Source organism: Paroedura picta, chromosome 6 (assembly GCF_049243985.1).
Source record: "Paroedura picta isolate Pp20150507F chromosome 6, Ppicta_v3.0, whole genome shotgun sequence".
NCBI lineage: Eukaryota > Metazoa > Chordata > Lepidosauria > Squamata > Gekkonidae > Paroedura > Paroedura picta.
Window position 1 is genome coordinate 75,856,195 of NC_135374.1, and position 21,338 is coordinate 75,877,532.

The window sequence follows — 21,338 nt, forward strand, 5'->3', positions numbered from 1 at the left end:
AATTAGAAATTAGAAAGAGTTGCTTGACTTGTTAGAAGGGATTAGTCTGATTCATCTACAGAAAATTTCTCCCATCTGCTCTTCTTCTGCTAATGCGTGGTGTTGTTGCACATTGTCTTAAAGAACAGAAGAGCCTTTGCTTCCTGGAGTGCAACTGTGATTCCACTGCTCGAGGAGTAGGACTACTGAAAGTTGATAGCTAAACTCAATTATTATCATCCCCTAAATACTTATTTTTTAAAAGACACCCCTTTTATATAATTTTGAAACTCCAAGTCAGCAGATCTAATGAGGATCTTTATGAGCATATCTTTAGGTATTGATTAATTTGCATTTTTAAATAGACAAAATCCAGTGGCAAAAAACCCCCAACCTTTTGAAAGATGCTGCATAGCGATATAATCAGATGTTGCTGGTCTGTGTGTTTTGACCCCTTACAGCAGTGATAAGAAACTAATCAAGGTGCAATATCAGAATTAAAGAGTTGGTTTTATACCCCACTTTTCAATACCTGAAGGAGTCTCAAAGTGGCTTCCAGTCACCTTCCCTTCCTCTCCCCACAACAGGCACCTTGTGAAGTAGGTAGGGCTGAGCAAGCTATAAGAGAAACCGTTTGATGAGAACAGCTCTAACAGGGCTGTGACTAGCCCAAGGTCACCAAGTTGGTGGCATGTGGAGGAGCACGGAATAAAATCCAGCTGTCAAATTAGAAGCTCTTAACCACCACACAAAGCTGGCTCTTGGAATAACAGGAATATAAAGGGATGCTTACTATTTTTATTTCATGGGTCTGGGCTATTACCAATAAAGCTGTGTTTTTCATTTTTTTTTTAATTCAGCTTTCCTTCCAAAATGGCCTATGATGTGCCTAGAGGCAAGGGGAAGGGCAAAGGCCTTGGGTGGGTGTGTACACAGCTATGTTTCCCAACCATGTTCTGCATGATCACTCCACTTCTGGGGTTTCTCAAAGCCTGAAGAATATTTCAGGGGATTCTCAAAGGTAAAAAAGTTGAGAAAAGTGTTTTAATTGAAAGTAACAAAGTGGAATAAGTTCTCAGGTGCTTTTGTTATCCACCCTTCATAGACAACTAAAAATTTCAGCACTTTAAAATTGCAGATTATACTGCAATTATATTATCAAAGTTATCAGCTTGTTTAGTCTGTTCCATTAAAATTTCCTGTCAAGTCTGTTACTTAAAGCCTGCAGAAATAAATTTCACTTAATCGTCATTGTCTTTTTTTCACAGGAAATAGATGGAAAAGCTCTCCTCTTGCTGAGGAGTGATATGATAATGAAATATATGGGGCTAAAGTTAGGCCCAGCATTAAAACTGTGCTACCACATTGAAAGACTTAAACAAGGAAAGTATTAGGCAATGGATGTACAACGATAATATTGTGTTTCAGGCAACTTCTCAGGTTCACAAATGGCGTTGGACACAATGCAGAATCAATATTGTAAAGATGGATGGATGCTGGTCCTATTCACGTTGCAGAAACAAGAATCCAGGAGGCTGCGTCCAGTGCTTATTCGAAGAGCATTGTGCACTTAGCAGTTGTCATTGGTCTGTAGCCGTTTCCTCTCAAAATGCGAAGTCGTTCTTGTCAGGATAGAGTAAATTGATCACACTGTGGTATTTAAGAACTTTTATGAAAACATACTGGGAGAAATCGTAAAGTATATTTTCAGCGATTCAGCTTCAGCTGGTGCATTTCCATTTAGAACCAAAACAGCTGAATTCCAAAGGAATAATATATATATATATTTTTAAAAATCTTATCAGGCCCTGCAAATTTTTACAGCGATGGCTAAATTATATGATAAAAGTGGCACGTGTGTGTGTGTGTGAGGGGGTGGGGGTGGTAGGAAACATTTTTTGCAATGAATTTCATTTCCTCAGTTACGATTTTATACCTGGCACTCCACAGAGTTTTAATACTGAGATATTGCTTATGTAGATTTCCTAAAGGGAATAGCCATATGAATTATTCTCTATGTATGGTGTTTTAAAAACAAATAAGCTTTTTTGAACTACAGCTATTACCTTATCTCCTTAAATTATGAAGGAAAATATTGCATTATGTTGACAATTTAATCTGGCAATATATATATAAATATATATAAATAAATATATATAGTGTATTTTTTTTTAAATAAGGAAGTACTGTGCTGGATTGAGCAGCCAATTTCCAGATGGACAAACATTATATCCAGCTTATCTACTGGAATAAACCCATCAAAACATTCCATCTTTGTGGAGTTTTGCATGAATATTAATATTCATGCACTTGTATATTTATATATGTGTGTATGGTACATGCATATATACTGTATATATGTGTTCATTTTAAATTTAGGTACTTTTGCACTGTGATGGACAATAAACTGTAGAAATGCTTCTCTAAATCAGTTAAACAAAACCATGCACAAAATATTTTGGCCCAATGCACAGTAGCAGGGTATGTACTAGGATCTTCAAATACACAAGCACTAAACATCTAAATAAGTGTGTGTGTGTGTGGGGGGGGTCTTAAACTACAAAGGATCTTAAACCACAAAGCAAATTTTGCAGCCACAAAATAGGTCTTGCCAGACAACAAAGTGAATGTGTTCTCTTACTACTCATTAACATTTGTCTGCTTTACTTTCCATTTCTGAAAAGGTAAAAAAACAATCAATAGGTGTCTTCATACAGGGATATTCCCTGCACTATGCAATATTCCTAGATTTTCTTGTTGTGCTGAGCCATTTTATCTTGGGGAGTTTTAGAGGGAGGGGGAAGTGGATTTTTCTTGACTTCTCAACATCTTTTAATGTACAGATGATAATTTTGAACAAAGTGGTTGAACTGCACGTGGATGTGTGTGTGTGTTTTACATAAACCTTGGTGCTGTGTTCTATAAGCTACAAGAAGCTGTACTGATAGTAAAACACTTTGCTGTCACTGCCAATATAATATCAGGGACAATTTGTGTACATTTTCTGTTTAGTGAACCAAATGTACTATATTTAATAGTACAACTGATGATAATCTTGATGTAGTCCGAAAAGAAGGGTAGATTTTTTATATTTCTTACTGCAGTTTTATATCAAAGCTTCTAGTTAAATTTTTAAAAACTATTTTTACACATTACTGGTTTGAAAATGCCTTGCTCACTGGTATGCTGATAACTCAGGTTTAACAAAAACCTTAAGTCTGAGGCTTAAGAATGTTTTAAAACAACACCCATGGAGTTTACATTCAGCTCAACTGCAAAAGTTTGACTTAAAACAAGCAGTTGTTGTAATACTGATTGCGCCAGCTAAATAGTTGCTTCTAATGATCGTGTATCATACTAACCCTGTGTAATGGCTTTATAAAATTGACTCAAATGTATAAATTCATGCAAATACATAGGATGAAGCTGTCAGAGTTGTGATATAGTTCACATATTGTTTGCATGTATGTGTCCTCTAGCAGATGTTACAAATGCACAGGATTCTAACAATGAAAACTGGAAACATGGCAACAAATGTTTGGCATGTTTATATATTGCTGGCTGTGATCCTGAAGACAGTGCACAAATCTGAATAGTTGTAGTTGAGTAATAGCCTCCAACAGACACTCAGATTGCCAAATAATTTAAAACTTGAGAACCTTTAGTCTAGTCATAGATATAGTGGAAAACTACAGGAAAGAAAATCACAGGATAGCTGCCGTTATGGCACTTTATAGACAATGCTAGACCACCTTTTGGTTTCCAATGTCACTTCCAAATGCTATTAATACAATAAATTAAACCGTCTACCATATTTTCAATCAGTATGGCTCTGTCATTCTACTCACCAAGACAGACTATTAAGAATTAGATTTGCATAGAAAAGAACCAAACTTTTGCAAATCTTCTGGATAGGAGTTAATAACACAAAATATCACAGAGTTCAATTAATTTTATTTAAGCTATAGAAGATGGCTTTTAAAAATATCATGTGTTGTTTATATTCTCACACATTTTGCCAGTGTGATGCAAGTGTTTGTTAGCTGTATCACATTCACACATCTGAACATGAATGAGAATATCACAGTAAAATTTAATCTTGTATAATAGCATACTATCAAAGTCTGTCCAGTGTTTGTAAAAGAATATATTTTTAATTCTTTATTTTGAACTGGATGCTATTATCTAAGCAGAAATTAAACTTTTTCAATGTTTACGTGTCACTTATTTTATATGTAGCCCTCTGTACATCTGTTTTCTATAATTTCACAACCTCTGCAACATTCTGCACACTGTCCATCTGCGAGCAAAGTGGCAGTTAGATGACAGATGAATCAGAGCCAAAATTTTGTCACTTTATATATCAAGACAGATTAGAGAAAGCCAGCATGGTACAGTGCCTAGAACAGCCTTTCTCAATGTTTTTACCACTGAGAAACCCCTGAAACATTCTTTAGACTTCAAGAAACCTCAGAAGTGGTGCAATTGTGCAGAATATTATTGGGGAGCATAGCTGTGTGCAGGCCCATTAGCCATTTTGGGAGGGGTGAATAAATCAACATGACCATATATGATCATATCACCTGATAAATATTTAACAAATTAAAAATATATTAAAATTAATTAACTCTCACATTCAGGATACCCAGGGCCATCAAGACACCCTAGGGTTTCACAAAATCCTGGTTGAGAAAGCCTGAGCTAGATCCAGGACCCTGGTTTGAACTCCAACTCTAACACAGAAACCTGCTGGGTTATCTTGGGCCAGTCACACAGATTCAGTCTAACCTAACAGCAGAGGAGAGAAACAATGTAGTGATTTCTGCAATAAATAACATCTCTGGGTACCAAGATAGTATATATAATCTTCAGGTCAAGGAGGAGGCTTCCACTGCCTTGGAATGTTTGGAAGAATCCTTCCCAGAAAAGAAAGGGGAAATTAGTGATTTTAATGAAACTCAACAGAAAGTTTTGAAAGTTGCTTTTACATAAGCAATGCATTTTTAAGAGACTAAAAGACTATAGAAAATAATAGTTTTCTAAGAAAACTTAGCTTGTTCTTGACATGCGCAATGTTCAGTTATCGAATGAAGTCGTCTTTAGTGTGCAAAATAAAAACAGTCAAAATTTGGAAGGGGAAGAGATCGCGCATTTGGTTCTTAAAAGTGATCTGGTCAGATTTTCACTGCAAGGAAATAAAAAGGAAATGTGCAGTTTAGCATTCAAAAACCCTAATGTTTCACTGAATTTTTACTGTCACTGAGACAAGACAATCATCGTACATTAGTGGTGTTCAGTGTTCTTAAAATACAGCCAGACAAGTGGAGGATGGTGAACAGGACCAGCAGTGTTTCATCCCTCACTAGGTGCCAGCTAAGGACTGGTAGACCAGTGGATCAAGGGCATTGTTCCACTATTTTGAGGAAAAACCTGGGTCTAACAGTAGCTTGGCCATTCCTAGGAGGCACTGCAGACATGCTTCTCTCTTTAGGTCACTTGTTTTACAGTTAGTCCACTTTTGCTGGGAAAGTCACAAATAGTAGTTTATGGACACGTAAATCAATTGTACCATTATACAATTTTAAAAAGCAGACAGAAGAACAGGCATGAAGATTGTAACTATGGCTATTGCTAGACTTCCATCAACTGGCTAACATTCGACCCAAAAAACTGTAGAGTTTCAAGGGAATATAGTGTGATTAAATCAGTCTCTACTAAAACCCTTGCCTGTATCCAGATGAAACTTGTGCCATCATTCAAAACAGGAAAGCATTTTTCTTGCAGTGTTATTTAGCAGTTCATTATACACATCCCACTTGGCCCAACATGACACTTCCATGCTGTTTAGTTTTTTTACAACCAGATCAAAATCACTGTTTTCTTTTTCACTAAAAATGTCAATGATAATGACGCTATTGTAAGGGTCAATGCCTGTTTTTAATATATTGTAAAATAAATACACGTTTTCATATATTTGTTAGTATCTCTTAATTTTTTAAAATAGCCAACAGTATTATTTGGCCAGCATGTTTGCTTTTTTCACCTTTAGGTACTTAATTCAGTTTCTTGTGAGTTAAATTCCTTCCCCCTTTTCAGCTTTATTTCCAGTCAGTTGTAACCTCCTATGCAGCAAACTTTAAAAAATTCAGTGTTGTTCCACCAATGTTCAGGCAGCCCATCCTTCTTCCGGCTAGTGTAGTGGGTGGTATCCTGTCATTCTTCTCTTTGTGGAACACTGTGGGCAAGGCACAGATGGCTTTTACACCATAATTAAATGCAGTTATACTGTTCTGCTTTTCCATGTACATAAGAAATGACAAAGAATTAGTATTTATCTGGAGTGGAAGAAAGATATTCCTTACCTGCTATGCAATGAAATTCCATCCTAGCCTTCAAAATGACCCTTTTAGGCTGAATTTGTTATTAAAAAAAAAAAAAACCAAAATGAAGACTTGCTATTTGTTGCTTGCTGGATTATGTTAATGAGCTTGACATTGCAATACCAATATCATTCCGTTCCCTTCAGTTAACACATTTCATTATTGAAGCCCCTAAGTTGACACTGAACAGTATCATTTAGTTTGCACTACTGGGACAACACAGTGATATAATGGCTCAACTGTGCTCTTACTGTGCATTTACAGATACACATCCGACCTTTCCTAATAACAAAACCAAATTATAAGGAACAAAAAACTGCAACAGAATTAGCACATACAAACATTTATTCTCAAAGTTCCATTCCACCCACCATTGTTTAGAATGACATCACCAAAGCACTTTATGGTAGTGAAAACCGCATGTACTCTTCTGAATCACTCATCCATTATTCTCCCATTAAAGCTGCAAAATGTGCAATCCACTCGAAAAATATGTTGCCTTTTATTAACCTTTAATAATAATAATAATGAAAAGTTAGAACACAATAGGGGGAAAGAACAGGTTTTACTGGGAAGATACAGCCAGTCTTCACTCACTGTCCTTGCCACCCCACCTTCCACTGCCAAATAACTTAAAAGATATTTAAAATTTTAAATGTAATTTAAAATGAAGTGCATTTTTAGTCATAATAATTATACCTTAAACATTCTAAAACCTCATAAATTACTTTCTTGGGAAAAAGGCTGCCAGCCTCTGCTTTTTGATTGGAAGAATATGTATATCCTGCGAGTTCATTTTCTTTAACTTGACACTTCTATTTTTGATGGGTTTCCTAAAAGCTTCTGCATTATCCCGGGCTTCTGGCTGGTTCTTCACATCATAACACTGCAGCACTGAGTCCTGGGGCATGTCCCTTTTAATAGAAAAGTTTTTTGTGGAAACTCCCGAGAGGCCTTTAATCTTGCCACAGAAAATAGTAGGCACTGCATCCTTGACGGACACTATCACTTTGGCTGTCTGTGAAGTGCTCACAATCTCAATGTTATTGCCTGCTGAGGGCTCACACGGTATACCAGTCTGATCCACCAGCCACTTGGGCTGCTGCCTCAGGAGTTCAGAGGAGTTGTTGATCCCTCTGCTCTCCGCCTTTGCTGGAGCTTCATGGGATTTTGAATGAACAAAAGGAGAAGCACCACTAGAAAGTTTATCTGCTCCAGAATGAAGAGTGTTATCCATCATGGACCCAGACCAAATGTTATTTGTTAGATCAGCACTTCCAGTCTTCCGACAGGAAGGAATTGATAGATCCAGAGCACCATCTTCAGGTGAGTGTTGGGAATTGTCCTCAGTTTCCTTCAGTAAAGGTGCTGTTTTCATGGATAGATCAAGGACCTCATTCTCATTGCTCATCTTGATGACAGTGTGTCGAGTCAGCTGGGAAAGCTCCCTGTGGTGGATGAAATCAAATGGTTTAGTTTCTTCCTTCTCCAAGGGAGTCTGGGTGCCTTTGCAGGAATGCAATACAAACGAAGAAGCTGGTTTAGGACGATCCAGGTTGGCCTTGGATTCAGCATTATGGGGCACTGGGATGGGGATAGGGATAGGGATAGGGACTGGGACAGGCAGAGGAACAATTACAGGGTATGGTACTAAGAGTGTAGCTGGCGGGACCAAAGGAGACAAAGGAGAACTGAAGGGTTGTGTAGGGATGGAAGAGCAGTCTGGTGGTGGCTGATAAGGTGATGAACCTAAGGCGCCTTGGGTGGGAAAGAGGTCTTGCAGAACTGCAGCGAACCCTGGTGTCTGAAACACAGGGGGCAAGACATGCTCCTGAGCCTGACTGGAAGGCTTGTGATCCAGGAGCTGTGGCTGTCCAATTGGGGCTGAAGAGCCCTGAAAGAGATTACTGTGTATGGGATTGGGGGCACAGGGAGAACTCTGAGGTAACACCAGTGGAGAATTTAAATGCTGAAAGACGTGTTGCTCTAACAGGACAGGCAGGGGAACGGGGCCTTGTGTGGTCATGACGTAGGGAGTATTACTGGCAGGAGCAATCTGAGGAGCAGCACTTCCTGCTACTTGCAGATGTATCGGTAGAACTACAGGGCTGTCCCCTAAACAAATTGGCTGAAGCACTGTGGCAGCTACCTTGAGAGCAACACCACTCTGCGATTCTGCTGGGGGGGTCAATATTGATGGGGCGGGAACAGTCACCAGTGGCGAAAGTGCTTTCTTCATCAGATCCGCTGAATTGATATTCCATGCTTCTGCCGTTATTAGCTGGGCGACTCCATTTTCAAGCTTATTGCTAGCTATCGCTGAAGGAGAATTGGTAACATCCATCGGCAGGTTTTGCGTATCCTTATACAGTTCCTCCATTTTTTAAGGATTTCCAAGACTTGGCAGTATTTTAGTTTACATAGCTGTTGCCAACATCCACTTTATCTCCAGGCTGGCCAAGCATCCACATGAACACTATCTGGCCTGCAAAACAGAGACATGTTTTAAGCACTGCATAAATTTCTTGCTTATGATAATATTTGCAAATTATCTTTAAAGAGCCTATCACCAAAACAGCTATTAAATGTTTCTACACTTCTGGTACCTAGCAGTTCTATCCCAGTGTACCCTGAGCGTATGTGCAGAGTCTGTGCATACTTAAACACCCACACAAAGACATGCTCATATATACATATCCAAGTGTTATATGAAGAGTCCTGGGAACTTAAGCTTAGCCATAAACAGAACAGTCTGAAGAAGCTATCATCCCTTCAAAGCCAAGCCCCAGAATGAAAAGTGTTCGTTTTATACTTTCAAACAAAGCCTCAGCCAATAGATGTGTGACACGAGCTGTTCTAATTACGCTCTTAAGACCCCTCAACTGAAGTATACTAAAAATATCTCTTGATAGACTGATGCTTCTGGAGTTGGAAGGCTTCCCTTATCATAAAAGAATGCCACTAATGAACTTCTAAACTCCTCAGAACAACCCAAGCAGCAAGCATGTAATGTTTTCAAGACTGCAGCCGCCTTTCATGTTTTTACATGTGCTATGTTGCTTCTGATCAGAACAGATTCTGGATCACTCTCTTTTTTTACATGCACTGCAGAATTTGAGCATTTCTGCATCCTTGTTCACTCCACCTATCTTAGAATACATGGGCAGAGAGGGTGAATGTCCTCCATGAGAGCAGCTTAATTGGCTTCAGTATGTTTAAATTTTATTTTAATACAGCACTGTGGCCAGATAAAACAGATAGCGAGAAAAAACATTTCAGAGTAGAAAATTGCAAAATCAGGGAGCCAGTACAAAATTTAAAATATATAAAATTGTATAGTTGTATAACAGTATGTTTACTGTTCTGTAAAGCATGGGTGCTCCCAAACAGCAGCTCTGAAGACCAGAATTTATTTGCTCAATCACTTGGCCCCTGACATTGTTAAAATGAAAATATTACAAGAATGTAACAAGAAAGGTTTTTCCCCCACTGGGGAGAAAGGTACAAAGGGTATAGGTATGATCTGGTGAATCCTACACAAGAGTAGCACCATTGGCTGCAATATGACTACTCTCATGAAAAGCAAGAAGGCTGGAGGAGAAAAAGGCAGAGCAAGACGACCACATACAAACACAGCAAGAAGGAAGTTGCCCTGCCGTTATTGAAATGTTTCCCCGCTCAAACGCAATTAAAAAAAAGCACCCCAAAAAAAGAGCACCGCCCTCCCCCCAAAAAAAAGAGCACCCAGAAGGGCAGGTTTTGGTGGGTGGGTTGTGTCAGAAGTCAACAATGAAACAACTTAAGATTATGACAAGAAGCTTTCTTGTGAATACATTTCACGTTGGGAAAAAGGTGCATGAGAAACAAGTTTTATTCGGAGCAGGAGAAAAAAGGGGAAGAAATGGGACCGTGGTGGGATGTTTACAGTGTTGTCTGGACATAAGAAAAAAAAGCACATTAAGAGGATTCTGAAGGCAATGCGAAAGATGCCAGTGTTGGGAACCCAAATAGTCCTGATTATCATTATGGAAACTATTCTCATAATCTTAATTTAAAAAATACATTTTCCCCCCACTACAAAATACTGAGCCATCACTACAAAATACTGAGCCTAAGAACTAGTTCAGTGAAAGTGTAGACTAACTCGTTGTATTTTGATTGTTTCTAATAAAGGAATTCAGAAATAAGGTTCCTGTTGGCAGTAGAGGATAGGACCTCTAGTAATGGAGAACAATATCAGCGAGGTATCAGGAGGGGAAATTACAGTCAGAGTAGTTTAGATGTGGAATCGACTGCGTAAGGAAGTGATGCGTTCTCCCTCACTGACAGTCTTTAAGCAGTGGCTGGACATATACTGTCCCTGTACTTTTTTGGTATACCATGGTTATTCCCAGATAATGTATATTCACTTTATAGATATGTAGGTAGGATCAGGTGAAATGTGCAATTAGTGCCTGTCATATACTGTCAGAAAAGCAGTTTAATGCAAACAACAACAAAAACAAGGTCTTCATTCTTTACTATCCAGCTAAACACTAGTGTTCAGAATATTATACAGCTTCTGTTCTAAAAACACAAATCGGAAGTATGCCATGATTAGTATTCCTCCCCCAAATGAAATAGTCTGACTAGATGACATTATATTATCATAGTACTGTGAGTGTGTGTGTGTGTGTGCGTGTGTGTGTCTATGTTGGACTGTAAGCACACAATGGCTTGGATTCTGCTATGTACTTAGTGTAATTCTGCTCAGACAGGATCTTGTGCAATACCTAGTACTTTCCCTATATATTACAGTGTAGTAGAACTTTTGCAAGTAGATACACAAGTGGGGATAAAAAATGTTTCTCTTACCCAAAGCAGCTACGGTGGTCTTCAGCTTGTATTTACACTCGTAAGAGCTCTAGCACAAGAAGAAATTTTGTGCCAGATAGAACCCCATATATTAATAATGTGATCACATTCTAAGGTCTACTGAGGCAGCAAACACATTTATAAGGAGAACACAGGGACTACTAGCTCTATCATGTCACAAAGAGGGAGGTCATCCAAATACTGAAGACACACTGGAGTCAAGCATCTTGGTCAAAAATATGGAGATGTAAATGCTTACTTTTTTGTTCATTGGATTTTTTAAAAAGTCTGCTGCTGTTTAATTAATACTGATTTCTGTTTTCATGAGAAACTAATGACCTTGTAGGACCCAAGGGAGCTTCCATTCCCCTGCCTAATCCGATTTAACTATGAAAAATAGAGAAATTATAGTGAAAATGATATTACAAGAGAGACTTGTAAGGCAGGCTAGGGGAATATAGATGCTGTGTAACATGAAGAAAGAAACAGATAATTACAGTCTAAACTTTTATACCAAAGCATAAAATATAACAAGGATCAGTGCTCATTGCTTAGCTTACAGATTTACAGTGCTTGAGGCAGAGGAAAATTAGAAGAATAAAAGAGTATCTCTCACAACTTTAAAGGAAGTTGACTACCAGATCAAGCTTAAGGTTCTGGTAATCACCTTCAAGGCCATATACGGTCTGGGCCATGAATACCTGAGAAACTGCCTCACTACCTATGCCTCCGAGAGCACTACACTCTGCTAACATCAACAAGCTGGTGATCCCCGGCCCCAGCGAAGCATGCTTAATCTCAACCAGAGACAGGACTTTCTCGGTCCTGGTTCCTACCTGGTTGAATGAGTTCTGAGACAACATCAGGGCCCTGCTGGACCTAAAACGATTCCACAGGGCCTACAAAATGGAGCTCTTCCACCAGGCTTTCGGTCAAGGCAAATGAATCTACGACCAACCAGAGCCCAAAGGCCCCCACCTACTATCACGCTGCACTCACAAAAGAACAAATGCATAGTACAGCAAAACTGAACCAAATATTCATTGTTGAATGTTAGATCGGACCAGTAATACCGAGACATCCTATACTATATTATGTTCTAAACCATTCTCACTGTTAAAAAAAGCTATGTATTCCAAATCATAATGTTATACTGTACCACATTATGAAGTTTTCAAGGTAAACCACCCTAAGCCACAAGGAAGGGTGATATGTAAATACAAACAAACAAATGTAGATTGTATGTGTATATATATATATATATATATATATATATACAGGGCTCCTGATTGGGCCCTCTGAGTGTCCATCCAGGGCCAAGCAGCCAATGGAGAGGCGCGCAAAGTGCCTTCCTATTGGCCCGTCACCAGGACAGACCAAAATTCCATTCACCCAGCCCAGTCTGGCTGCCAGTCTGCTCTTGTACACCAAAGGGAGAGGAGGTCAGTAGGGCTGCCAAGGGGGATGAGAACATAGGCTTGGACAGACTTTTCGCCCCAAGGCTGTCCTAACTGTCATGTCCAACTGTAAATTACCTCAGAACCCTGACAGAGCTGGCAGGAGGCTGCAGAGTGCTCCCCCTCCCCCCCTTCAGGCCTGCTGCGAAGGAGCCTCTGACAGGCCCTGACTGAGAGGAGGGAGGCCTTTCCAAGAGCAACGCAGGGGAGACTGAGGGCCTTCCTTTTGAGGGGGGGACTTTCCCCTTCTGCCAAACGGCTGACAGGGATGCCACAGAAAAGCCCCTTCTCACTTCAAATACTGCTCTGGCCAGGGGTTAGACACAGCCAAGCCATGTGTCTTTCTTCTTTGCAACTCTCTGCAGATTTGAGGCCACTGCACAGCGTTATTCTGCAGAGGAAGCTGGCTCTTTTGTCTCCTGTTTCATCTGCACAACAACCCTGTGCAGTAGGCCTCAAGTCTTTCAATTCAACAACAACCTGTGTGGGAAGCCTTAAATGTTTCTTCTCTACCACAACCCTGTCCAAAGTAGCCCTTTCTGCCTGGGGAGCTGATCTTTATACTCTGCAGGTGAGCTGTAATTCCAGGAGCTCTCCAGGCTCCACCTGGAGGTTGGCTACCCCTGGGTTGGAAATATTCCTGAAGGTTTGGGGGTAGGACTTCAAAATCATACAATGCCTCAGAGTCCAGCCTTCAAAGGAGCCATTTGTGCCTGCAGTTGGGAGGGAGTGGTGCAGGTGTGTCCCTCCTGGGCTATGGGCTATGGCCAGCCCTTACCAGCAACTGTTTGTATTCTGGGGCGCAGACAGGCAGACCAGCATCAGTCCTGTGAGTCTGGAAAGTGCAGGAAGATTTAAATAAATATTTACAGCCTGAAACTAAATGGAGAACAAGTAAATGTCTGGAGACACATCGTAACTGAAATAGCAACTGGCAAATAACCTTGGCCTGGCAAATAAAAAAACAGTATTAAAAACCTTACTAAGGTCAAGACTGCTGTGCACAGACAGTCTTCCTCTTAGGTTTGCCAGCTTCCCTGTGAGGCTCGCTACCCCACCTCTCTCATGGGGAGTCTGCTATGGGGAGAGAAGGGGAAGACGATTGGAAAATGCTTTGAGACACCCGAGGCCTGCTGGGTCACTGCGGCCCATTCCCAGTTCTCTCAGATCTCTCACAACCCTACATACCTCACAGGTTGACTATTGTGGAGAGACAATAAGCCGCTTTGAGACTCCTTTGGGTAGTAAGCAATAGGGTACAAAAATCCATTCTTCTAAGGAGCAACCATGAAAGAAGCATGTGGCCACATAACATTTTACCAACAGTGAAAACATGGGAGACAGAAGGAACAGGGTGGACACCTGTGTACTGTGACTACCCTATGGGCAGAGGGGCATTTCGGTGAATGTGGCCTAATTCACACAAGAAGGGAAATGACGCAGAACTGGGGGGAATTGGTTGCCATGTAATCTTCCCCTAAGAAGAGTCTCCAGTCTGATTTTCCCTTCACATATCTGAGGACATGGCTCTGGAAAGCTCATCTGTAACCACTATGCCACAATTCCCAAAGGTCAGTCCTCTCCCACAATCAATGAACATTCCACACCGCAGCTTCTTGACACCCATATCTCCACACCCATGGCCTCATTTGCCACCATGCCACCACAACCTCTCACACAACACACATGACAACCCCATGCCCTTACAGACTGGACAACTCCTCCCCTTCCTCTTCCCACTGCCAAGCTCTAGCGCCCGTTGTATTCTTGGAGACAACGGGTTTTGCCCCTAGTTAAAAATAATAAAGATCAAGTTGACAACTCACTTCCTACCCGATTGGCCCTCCCTGGGAGGTGTGCCACAATACAGAAAGAGAGCACTTTGCCAATGAGGGCCAATCAAGTCAAACTGCGTGCACACAACTCATTCCTTGCCTGATTGGCCCTCCCCTAGGTTAGTGCTGCTAATAGACAAAGAGCACTCTGCCAAGGAGGGCCAATCAGCTCAAATTGCATGCAGACAATTTACTCCCTACCTGATTGGCTCCCTCAGAAATGTTCCCTCATAAATGTTCCCCCAATAAGTTATGGTTGTTAGGGCTGTTAGGGGTGTGTATGTGTGCTGTGGAAGGACCAGAAATGGCCCCCTGCTTGCCCTCTGGGAACTGTATTAAAGGGTCATGGCATTAGGAAGGTTGAGAACCACTACCATAATGGCAGTGACAGGGCATAAGTGCATCATGATTCAAATATGAATACTATAGAAAGCTACTTGGAAATGCTATTCAAGAACGTAATGATTAATTCTATCATATGTTTAGCTCCTTGATGATAGCTGTACAATTAAGCCATGTAGCACAGTTACATGCCATAAGGTATAATCACAGGGTTTAAATCTGTAAAATCAGCAAACATGAATCATCTTATTAACATACTTGTTCACAGACACTTCATCTACTGCTTAATCTTCACTGTTATTCATCTTCCATTCTGATTCACACCTGATATTTCTAAACTAGATTCCTACCCCCAATGGTTAGAATTTGATTACAGACCTATTAACAAAAGGGAAGGGGTGAAAACAAGGATGTTAAATATAAAGTGAACTGAAAGTAAAGCTCACAGCGCTAAACCCTTCAAAGACCACAGAAGCCAATGAGATTAGCCAACTCTCCATAGATTTGTATTCGAAAAGGAGTAAATCTAGCCACAGTGGGTCTTTATAGATTTAAATAATCACAATGGGTCAAAGCAAAATCTCCAAACAAAATACATGTAACTATCAGGACCATAAAGCACCTCACCACAAATAAAATGGTACACAAGCTTTTCAATTATCCAGAATTCTTTATTAAGATTTATGCTAACACCACACCTAGGTGTATTATGCATGGCAGGAAACATCACAAAAAGTCTGCCCAAAAAGATACCGGATTTTTTATTTCTGCTTGGGGACCTGGTTTCGTCATGGAAAAGCCACCGTAGTATCTTTGATTCTGCATCCCCCCCCCCCCCATAGCAGTCACTGCATCTTTTCAGTGCAGTATTTAAAACTAGCTTTAAAACGACTTTTCTTTTATGATGGTCATGAAAATGCCTGTCCTTACATGCATGAATGCTAGTGTGTTTTTGATCTCCTCCCCTCTACCACCATACAGCAAAGAGGGAAATGGACAATCTATAGTCCCGCGTCCACTAATGGGAGCTTGAGGCACCGATCATTTGGCACAGACCCTCCCACCTCTGCTATGACAACCTTACACGAGCAGAAACTGATTTATTCATTCCCTTAGAGGCATTTGCAAGCATTTCAACCCACTGTTTACAAGGAACAACATACCTCTAAGGGGGGAAAGTTGTAGTGTTTTCAAAAGACTGTGTGCCCTCACAAAAATTTCTTCTTGAGGTCTCCGTGTCCATGAACTACAATTCTTGTAAAGCCCTGACACTAGCATGTGCCAGAGTGGTGGTCATGTGACATTGCAGCTGACTACGGTCTGCCAATGAGCATCTAGAACGACAGAGGAATTGCCCCCCCCCACAGTATTTCCCATCGCAAGTCTGTCTTTCAAATGTATAATCCTTGCAGAAAAACACGACTATTTTAAAAAGTGACTATTTAAAAGGGTCAGCATTCTGACTTTCGCGAAAACCTTTACGTGCATAATAGCCTCTAGAGAGGGGGAGATATTACAAAACTTCTGCAACCTGTGTAGTAGATTTTCATTACCCATTCACATATTTAAGGCAACAATTAGGCCCTCAAAATGGCATCTCCATCCTGTTTGTACTAGGATTACACAATCTAAATACTGTATCTACTCACATATAAGCCGACACGCATATAAGTCGAGGCACCTAATTTCAACACAAAATGCTAGAAAACTTATTAACTCACATATAAGCCGAGGGTGGTGTTTGGATAGTGGCTTTTTCTCCTTTCCTCCTCTCCCCCCTCCCGTTTTGGGCAGAATCTTTTTTCCTTTTCTTCCCACTCTCCTCCTCCCTCTTTCCCTCTGACCCCTCTTGCATTTTTATATCCAGTCCTGTGCTCCTTCCCTTCTTCTTAGCTCGGTCTTCTTTTTCCTCCACTTTTCATTCCTTCCTCTAGGGGCCTTTCCTCCTTCTGCACTCTGTTCTCCCTCTGAGACAGAGGTTTCAGAGCTTTCTTCAGCAGCAGCAACACGTGCTGGCCTTGTGCTAGCCTTGTTCAGGCAGTGAGGGGGGGAGGCAGAGACTGTTCTCGGGCTTGCTGCATCTCTACTTCTTCCTGCATCTGCTTTTTCAGTTAAGTATACTTGTCTCCCACCCCCACCCCTCCTGTCTTGTTTGGCAGCTGTTTTTCTTTATATCTGCATATAAGCTGAGGAGGAATTTTTTAGCTTTTAAAAAAGGGCTGAAAAACTCGGCTTATATGCGAGTATATATGGTATATATTTTCATGGGCAAATTTTAAATATTTCCATAATTTTTATAGTCAGAACTGTAAAATGTTCCAAGGCTAAAACTTAATCTACAATAATAAAACAGCTGTGGAATATTTCCATAGACTTCGGTATGACTACTTTCAAATGAATTGTGTATGGAGTGTAAAACAATTGATAAATGGAAATAAAAGCATGATGATGTAGTATCACTAGCCTTCTCTTATATTTTCTTTAACTGGCAGTTCCAATTGCTGGGTGACACAGTCAAGAGCTGACATTATGCCCAGTGCTAATAATAAATAAGGATTGCAATATATAAGGAACTATTGACACTTTCCCGTGCTTCCATCGATTGGCATAAATATGTTCTTGCTCATTTTTCTGACCCTGGATGTGTTTTTTTTAATATTGACCAACTATGATTTCTAAAAAACATATCGCCTAAAAAAATATAACATTGTTCTGTTGATGGCTAGCTCAATGTAAAACTAAAATATCCTTCAGATATCTAAGAGGTAACAAGATACATGATATATAAATAATAAGATATATAAATTATAAGTCAGTTGAGCCTCTGTATGTTTGATCAAGAGATTTTGGAGATCCCTAGAATCCTTCCCATTTGGAATGAAGTCCAAACAATTAAACTACATTTAGTTCTCAAGTATTCAGTGGCAGTGACAAAACGATGATGATGATGATGAGGATGATGTTATCCGTTCAGTCATATCCGACCCTCCACGATTCTATAGGAAAGTCTTTGCCAGATGTCTCTGTAAATGACCACCTCTTTCAATTAATTACAAAATACCAAAGAAATCTGCTGATAGACACATTAATAAAGTGTATTTTGGGTCAGGACTAAAAACTCTCTTCATTGACTTATCCTTATATGACTTCAGACATCCATAGCTGGCTTTTTCCTGAATGTGTGCATGCAAATTTTGTTCCAACCATGCATGTAAATGTCTACCAATAAGCCATTTTTATTATCATGTCTCTTAAAAATCCCCATAGTTGATTTTAATTCCTTTACACCTGAATTCATATCTGAATCATTCCTCAGAGGTTTGATAAGAGTAACCAAGCCCCGATTTCCCTCCCTCATGTCTCCACTCTACCTCATGTACACTAAAATATTTAATTAATGGTAGATTGTAGTACTAGGGATTCAGATTTTATGATGATATTTAATTGGAATTAAGGAACCTTAGGATGCTATTAAAATTATAATTCTATACTGGGACTCAGCCTGCAAATATGAGATAGGATAAAAATGGGTGCATTACAGTACGTACCCTCAAGGAGGCTCTACAAAGGAAATCCTATTTGGGCAGAAGACTAGGCAAACATAAGACCAACACTTTTGATTTTGGAAATGTTGCAGCTAGGACTAGCCACCAGCGGGTTCATTATTGGACAACTACAGAAATGCAATGCATTGTACAGGAAGATCATTTCTAAATTGTTTCAAATTCAGGTCATTTATCACATCTTATAAAATTTAATGAGTAAAGAAATGTATTCAAAAGTATTAGATTCTAGTACAAAGGGAAACCAATGCAAGTCTGTGATATTCATATTTGGAGAAATAAGGGCTGTGTTGGAAATAAACAAGTTGTTGACCTTCATAAAACAGCATAAACTTCCATGTTCACTATGCATTCTTTCTGTGCAAGTGGCTCTTCTCATTTCAAGCACTCACACAGGCCTTTCATGAAAAAAATGCCCTTGGGATAGTTCAGTTTTTATGTTTATGTTGGGAATGAGACGAAGCTAGTATTGCAAACTGCATTATTCTCCTATGGGAAAATGTATTTTAAACAAAATTATACTCTTTGTAATTGAAGTCTCCCTGTTGACTGATTATTTAGTATCATTTTTCAGTGATATTCTAGTCCTCAGCAAAACAAAGAGAAAGGAGTGTTTTGAGAACACAGTTAGTAAAAATAAACAAGATGAGTACTTTTTATAAATAATACTTGGATATTTTAGAATATCACTTACTGAGGAAACAAAGGATGAAGGATACAAATAAAATGAAGAATACACACAAGCAACAACCCTGGAGTCGGAATCTTTCAGCAAGGTTTGTTATGCTGTTTTTGCAGTTCAAATAGAAAACATTGTTTGCAAAGTCAGCATCTCTTAGACATCAGAAGACCTTTTCCAGTTGTCACACTTTTTGAGATCAGGCAGGTAGCAATGTTCTTACCAATAGCACCAAAACTCTGAAATATCTTCTCGGGAAAATTCTTCTCTCCAAGGGGACAAAAGGTACTGCCAGAAGGTCAAGGCTTTTTTTGGTTTATTTGGCATTCCCACAATGATCCCTCCTTCTAGACCAATGTTTAAAGTGTTGTAGGCTGCCCTACCCCTAGCTTTCTTTACTGTATAGGCTTGGTATTGGCGCTGGCCAATATGAGGAAACTAAATGTATAAGCAATTCGTTTACTATCAAAGATTTTACTGCTGAGAGCAGACGACTTCATTCAGTGGAATGTGTGGCCTTGAAAAAATTCTAGCCTTTGATTAAATTAAAGGCAGCAGCAGAGGAACATGCAGCACTCTGGTATTGATTATCTCAGCAATGAGCTTCAGAAATATTGCATGGGAACTTCAATTGTTGCTTACTATAAGATACAATGTACCTTTTTCATCTGTTGCATTAAATTTACTGCCTTCTGTTTTAAAAAGTGATTTTTATGTAACACTGGCATCAACACTAATACAAATCTCTGGAAAGCTACCATGCACACTGGAAACATGGATTTGAAAAGGTGCACCATCACTGGAGGGTACTGTTCCAAACACTGCAAGACATAAAAAGGCAAAACCAAAAGTGCATATTGTAGAGTCATGGCTTTGGAAAAATTTCCAGCTGTGATTCTGAATTATGCTCTAACACTATGGATTTGTAGCTTACATTTGTAGTCCTCTCCTCTCTGCTTCACCTCCATGAGTAATCAGATAAATTATTGGAAGCCTTGCAGCCATCATAGACTTTTAACTAGTACTGGCCCTATGTATTATTTAATAATTCATAATTTATGGTTTTAACCTTTATATATACGACTTTATGTTAAGCGCTCTGAGCCTGCTTAGAGGAACAGCACAGTCTGTAAATTAAACTAACAAAAAAAAAAACAAATACTGTTTATTTTATTTTATTTATTTATTGGTATTTATATACCGCCCTCCCCGAAGGCTCAGAGTGGTTTACATATAACTGAAACTATACATGAAACCATACATATAATAACATTAATATTATTAATTGATAAACCGGGTGACTATAACATAACAGTATATCATGACATAAACAGTGGTAACTCGACCAGATCCAGGAGTCTTAGTGGGTTTCTGGGAGGGGGAGGGCAGGGCCCCTGCAGATGTTGGTTGGTTGGCCTGGCCTCAGCCAAATGCCTGGTGGAAGAGCTCCCTTTTGCAGGCCCTGCGGAACTGTTTTAGTCCTGTCAGGGAATGCTCTGGCCCTGGTCGAGGCCAGGCAAACTTCTTTGGGGCCAGGGACCAGTAGCCGGTTGATGGCGGTGGAGCGTAAAGCTCTTTGGGGGGCATAGGCAGAGAGGCGGTCCCTCAGGTACACTGGGCCATGACCGCGTTTGGCCTTGAAGGTAATTGCCAGAATCTTTAACCTGATCCGGAATTCAACTGGCAACCACTGCAATTGATGAAGGATGGGCCGGATGTGGGATCTCCACGGTGTTGCTGTGAGGATCCTGGCCGCTGCATTTTGGACCAGCTGTAGTTTCCGGGTTAAACCTAAGGGCAGGCCTGCGTAGAGCGACTTACAGAAATCCAGCCTGGAAGTGTTATTTCTTATATTTTGAATGTCGTCTAAAAAATGAGAATATTAGGAATATGCGGTATTTTTCATTCTGCAATCAAAGCCAGGGCCATGGTTGTGTGCAATTTAAGACTACAGCTTCATTTTTCACACATGAGGCAGCTACATTAATAGATCAATGTAATCCATCATCATCAAGCAACAGTCCTTAAGGGACATATCACAAAGCCACAATCACCTTAAACCCGCTTGCTGGGAGGGTGCGGTTAAGAAATCTAATTATTTATAAATAAACAAATGGATTTTCTGTTGGACTCTTGGCTTAATTCCTCAACAAAACATGTAGTCATAGAGCAATCTATGGATTGTAATTCTTGCCCTTAAAAGAAATGGTAATATGTATTTCTAGTCCTATCTTAAAGAATGACCAAAC

The 21,338-nt window shown here is 39.9% G+C and overlaps 2 protein-coding genes across 15 annotated transcripts in view; one reads left to right on the forward strand and one right to left on the reverse strand.

Moving 5' to 3' along the window:
• The window catches only part of SCML2 (Scm polycomb group protein like 2), a 70,892-nt gene extending 66,699 nt beyond the window's left edge, over positions 1-4,193 (forward strand). For 8 of the 10 annotated variants that reach the window (XM_077343130.1, XM_077343129.1, XM_077343133.1 and 5 more), the window contains one exon: positions 1,408-4,193. In XM_077343130.1, the coding sequence (XP_077199245.1) occupies positions 1,408-1,614 (207 nt within the window). In that variant the 3' untranslated portion in view covers positions 1,615-4,193. Of the gene's footprint in view, positions 1-1,247 lie in introns of all 10 variants that reach the window. The other 2 variants (XM_077343131.1, XM_077343135.1) reach the window with 1 other exon arrangement.
• A 278-nt stretch (positions 4,194-4,471) lies between these two features.
• RAI2 (retinoic acid induced 2) overlaps positions 4,472-21,338 on the reverse strand; it is a 38,402-nt gene continuing 21,535 nt past the window's right edge. For 2 of the 5 annotated variants that reach the window (XM_077343141.1, XM_077343140.1), the window contains exon 2: positions 7,057-8,844. In XM_077343141.1, the coding sequence (XP_077199256.1) occupies positions 7,084-8,739 (1,656 nt within the window). In that variant the 5' untranslated portion in view covers positions 8,740-8,844 and the 3' untranslated portion in view covers positions 7,057-7,083. Of the gene's footprint in view, positions 5,165-5,894; positions 6,215-6,730; positions 8,845-21,338 lie in introns of those variants that run through there. The other 3 variants (XR_013232023.1, XR_013232024.1, XR_013232022.1) reach the window with 3 other exon arrangements.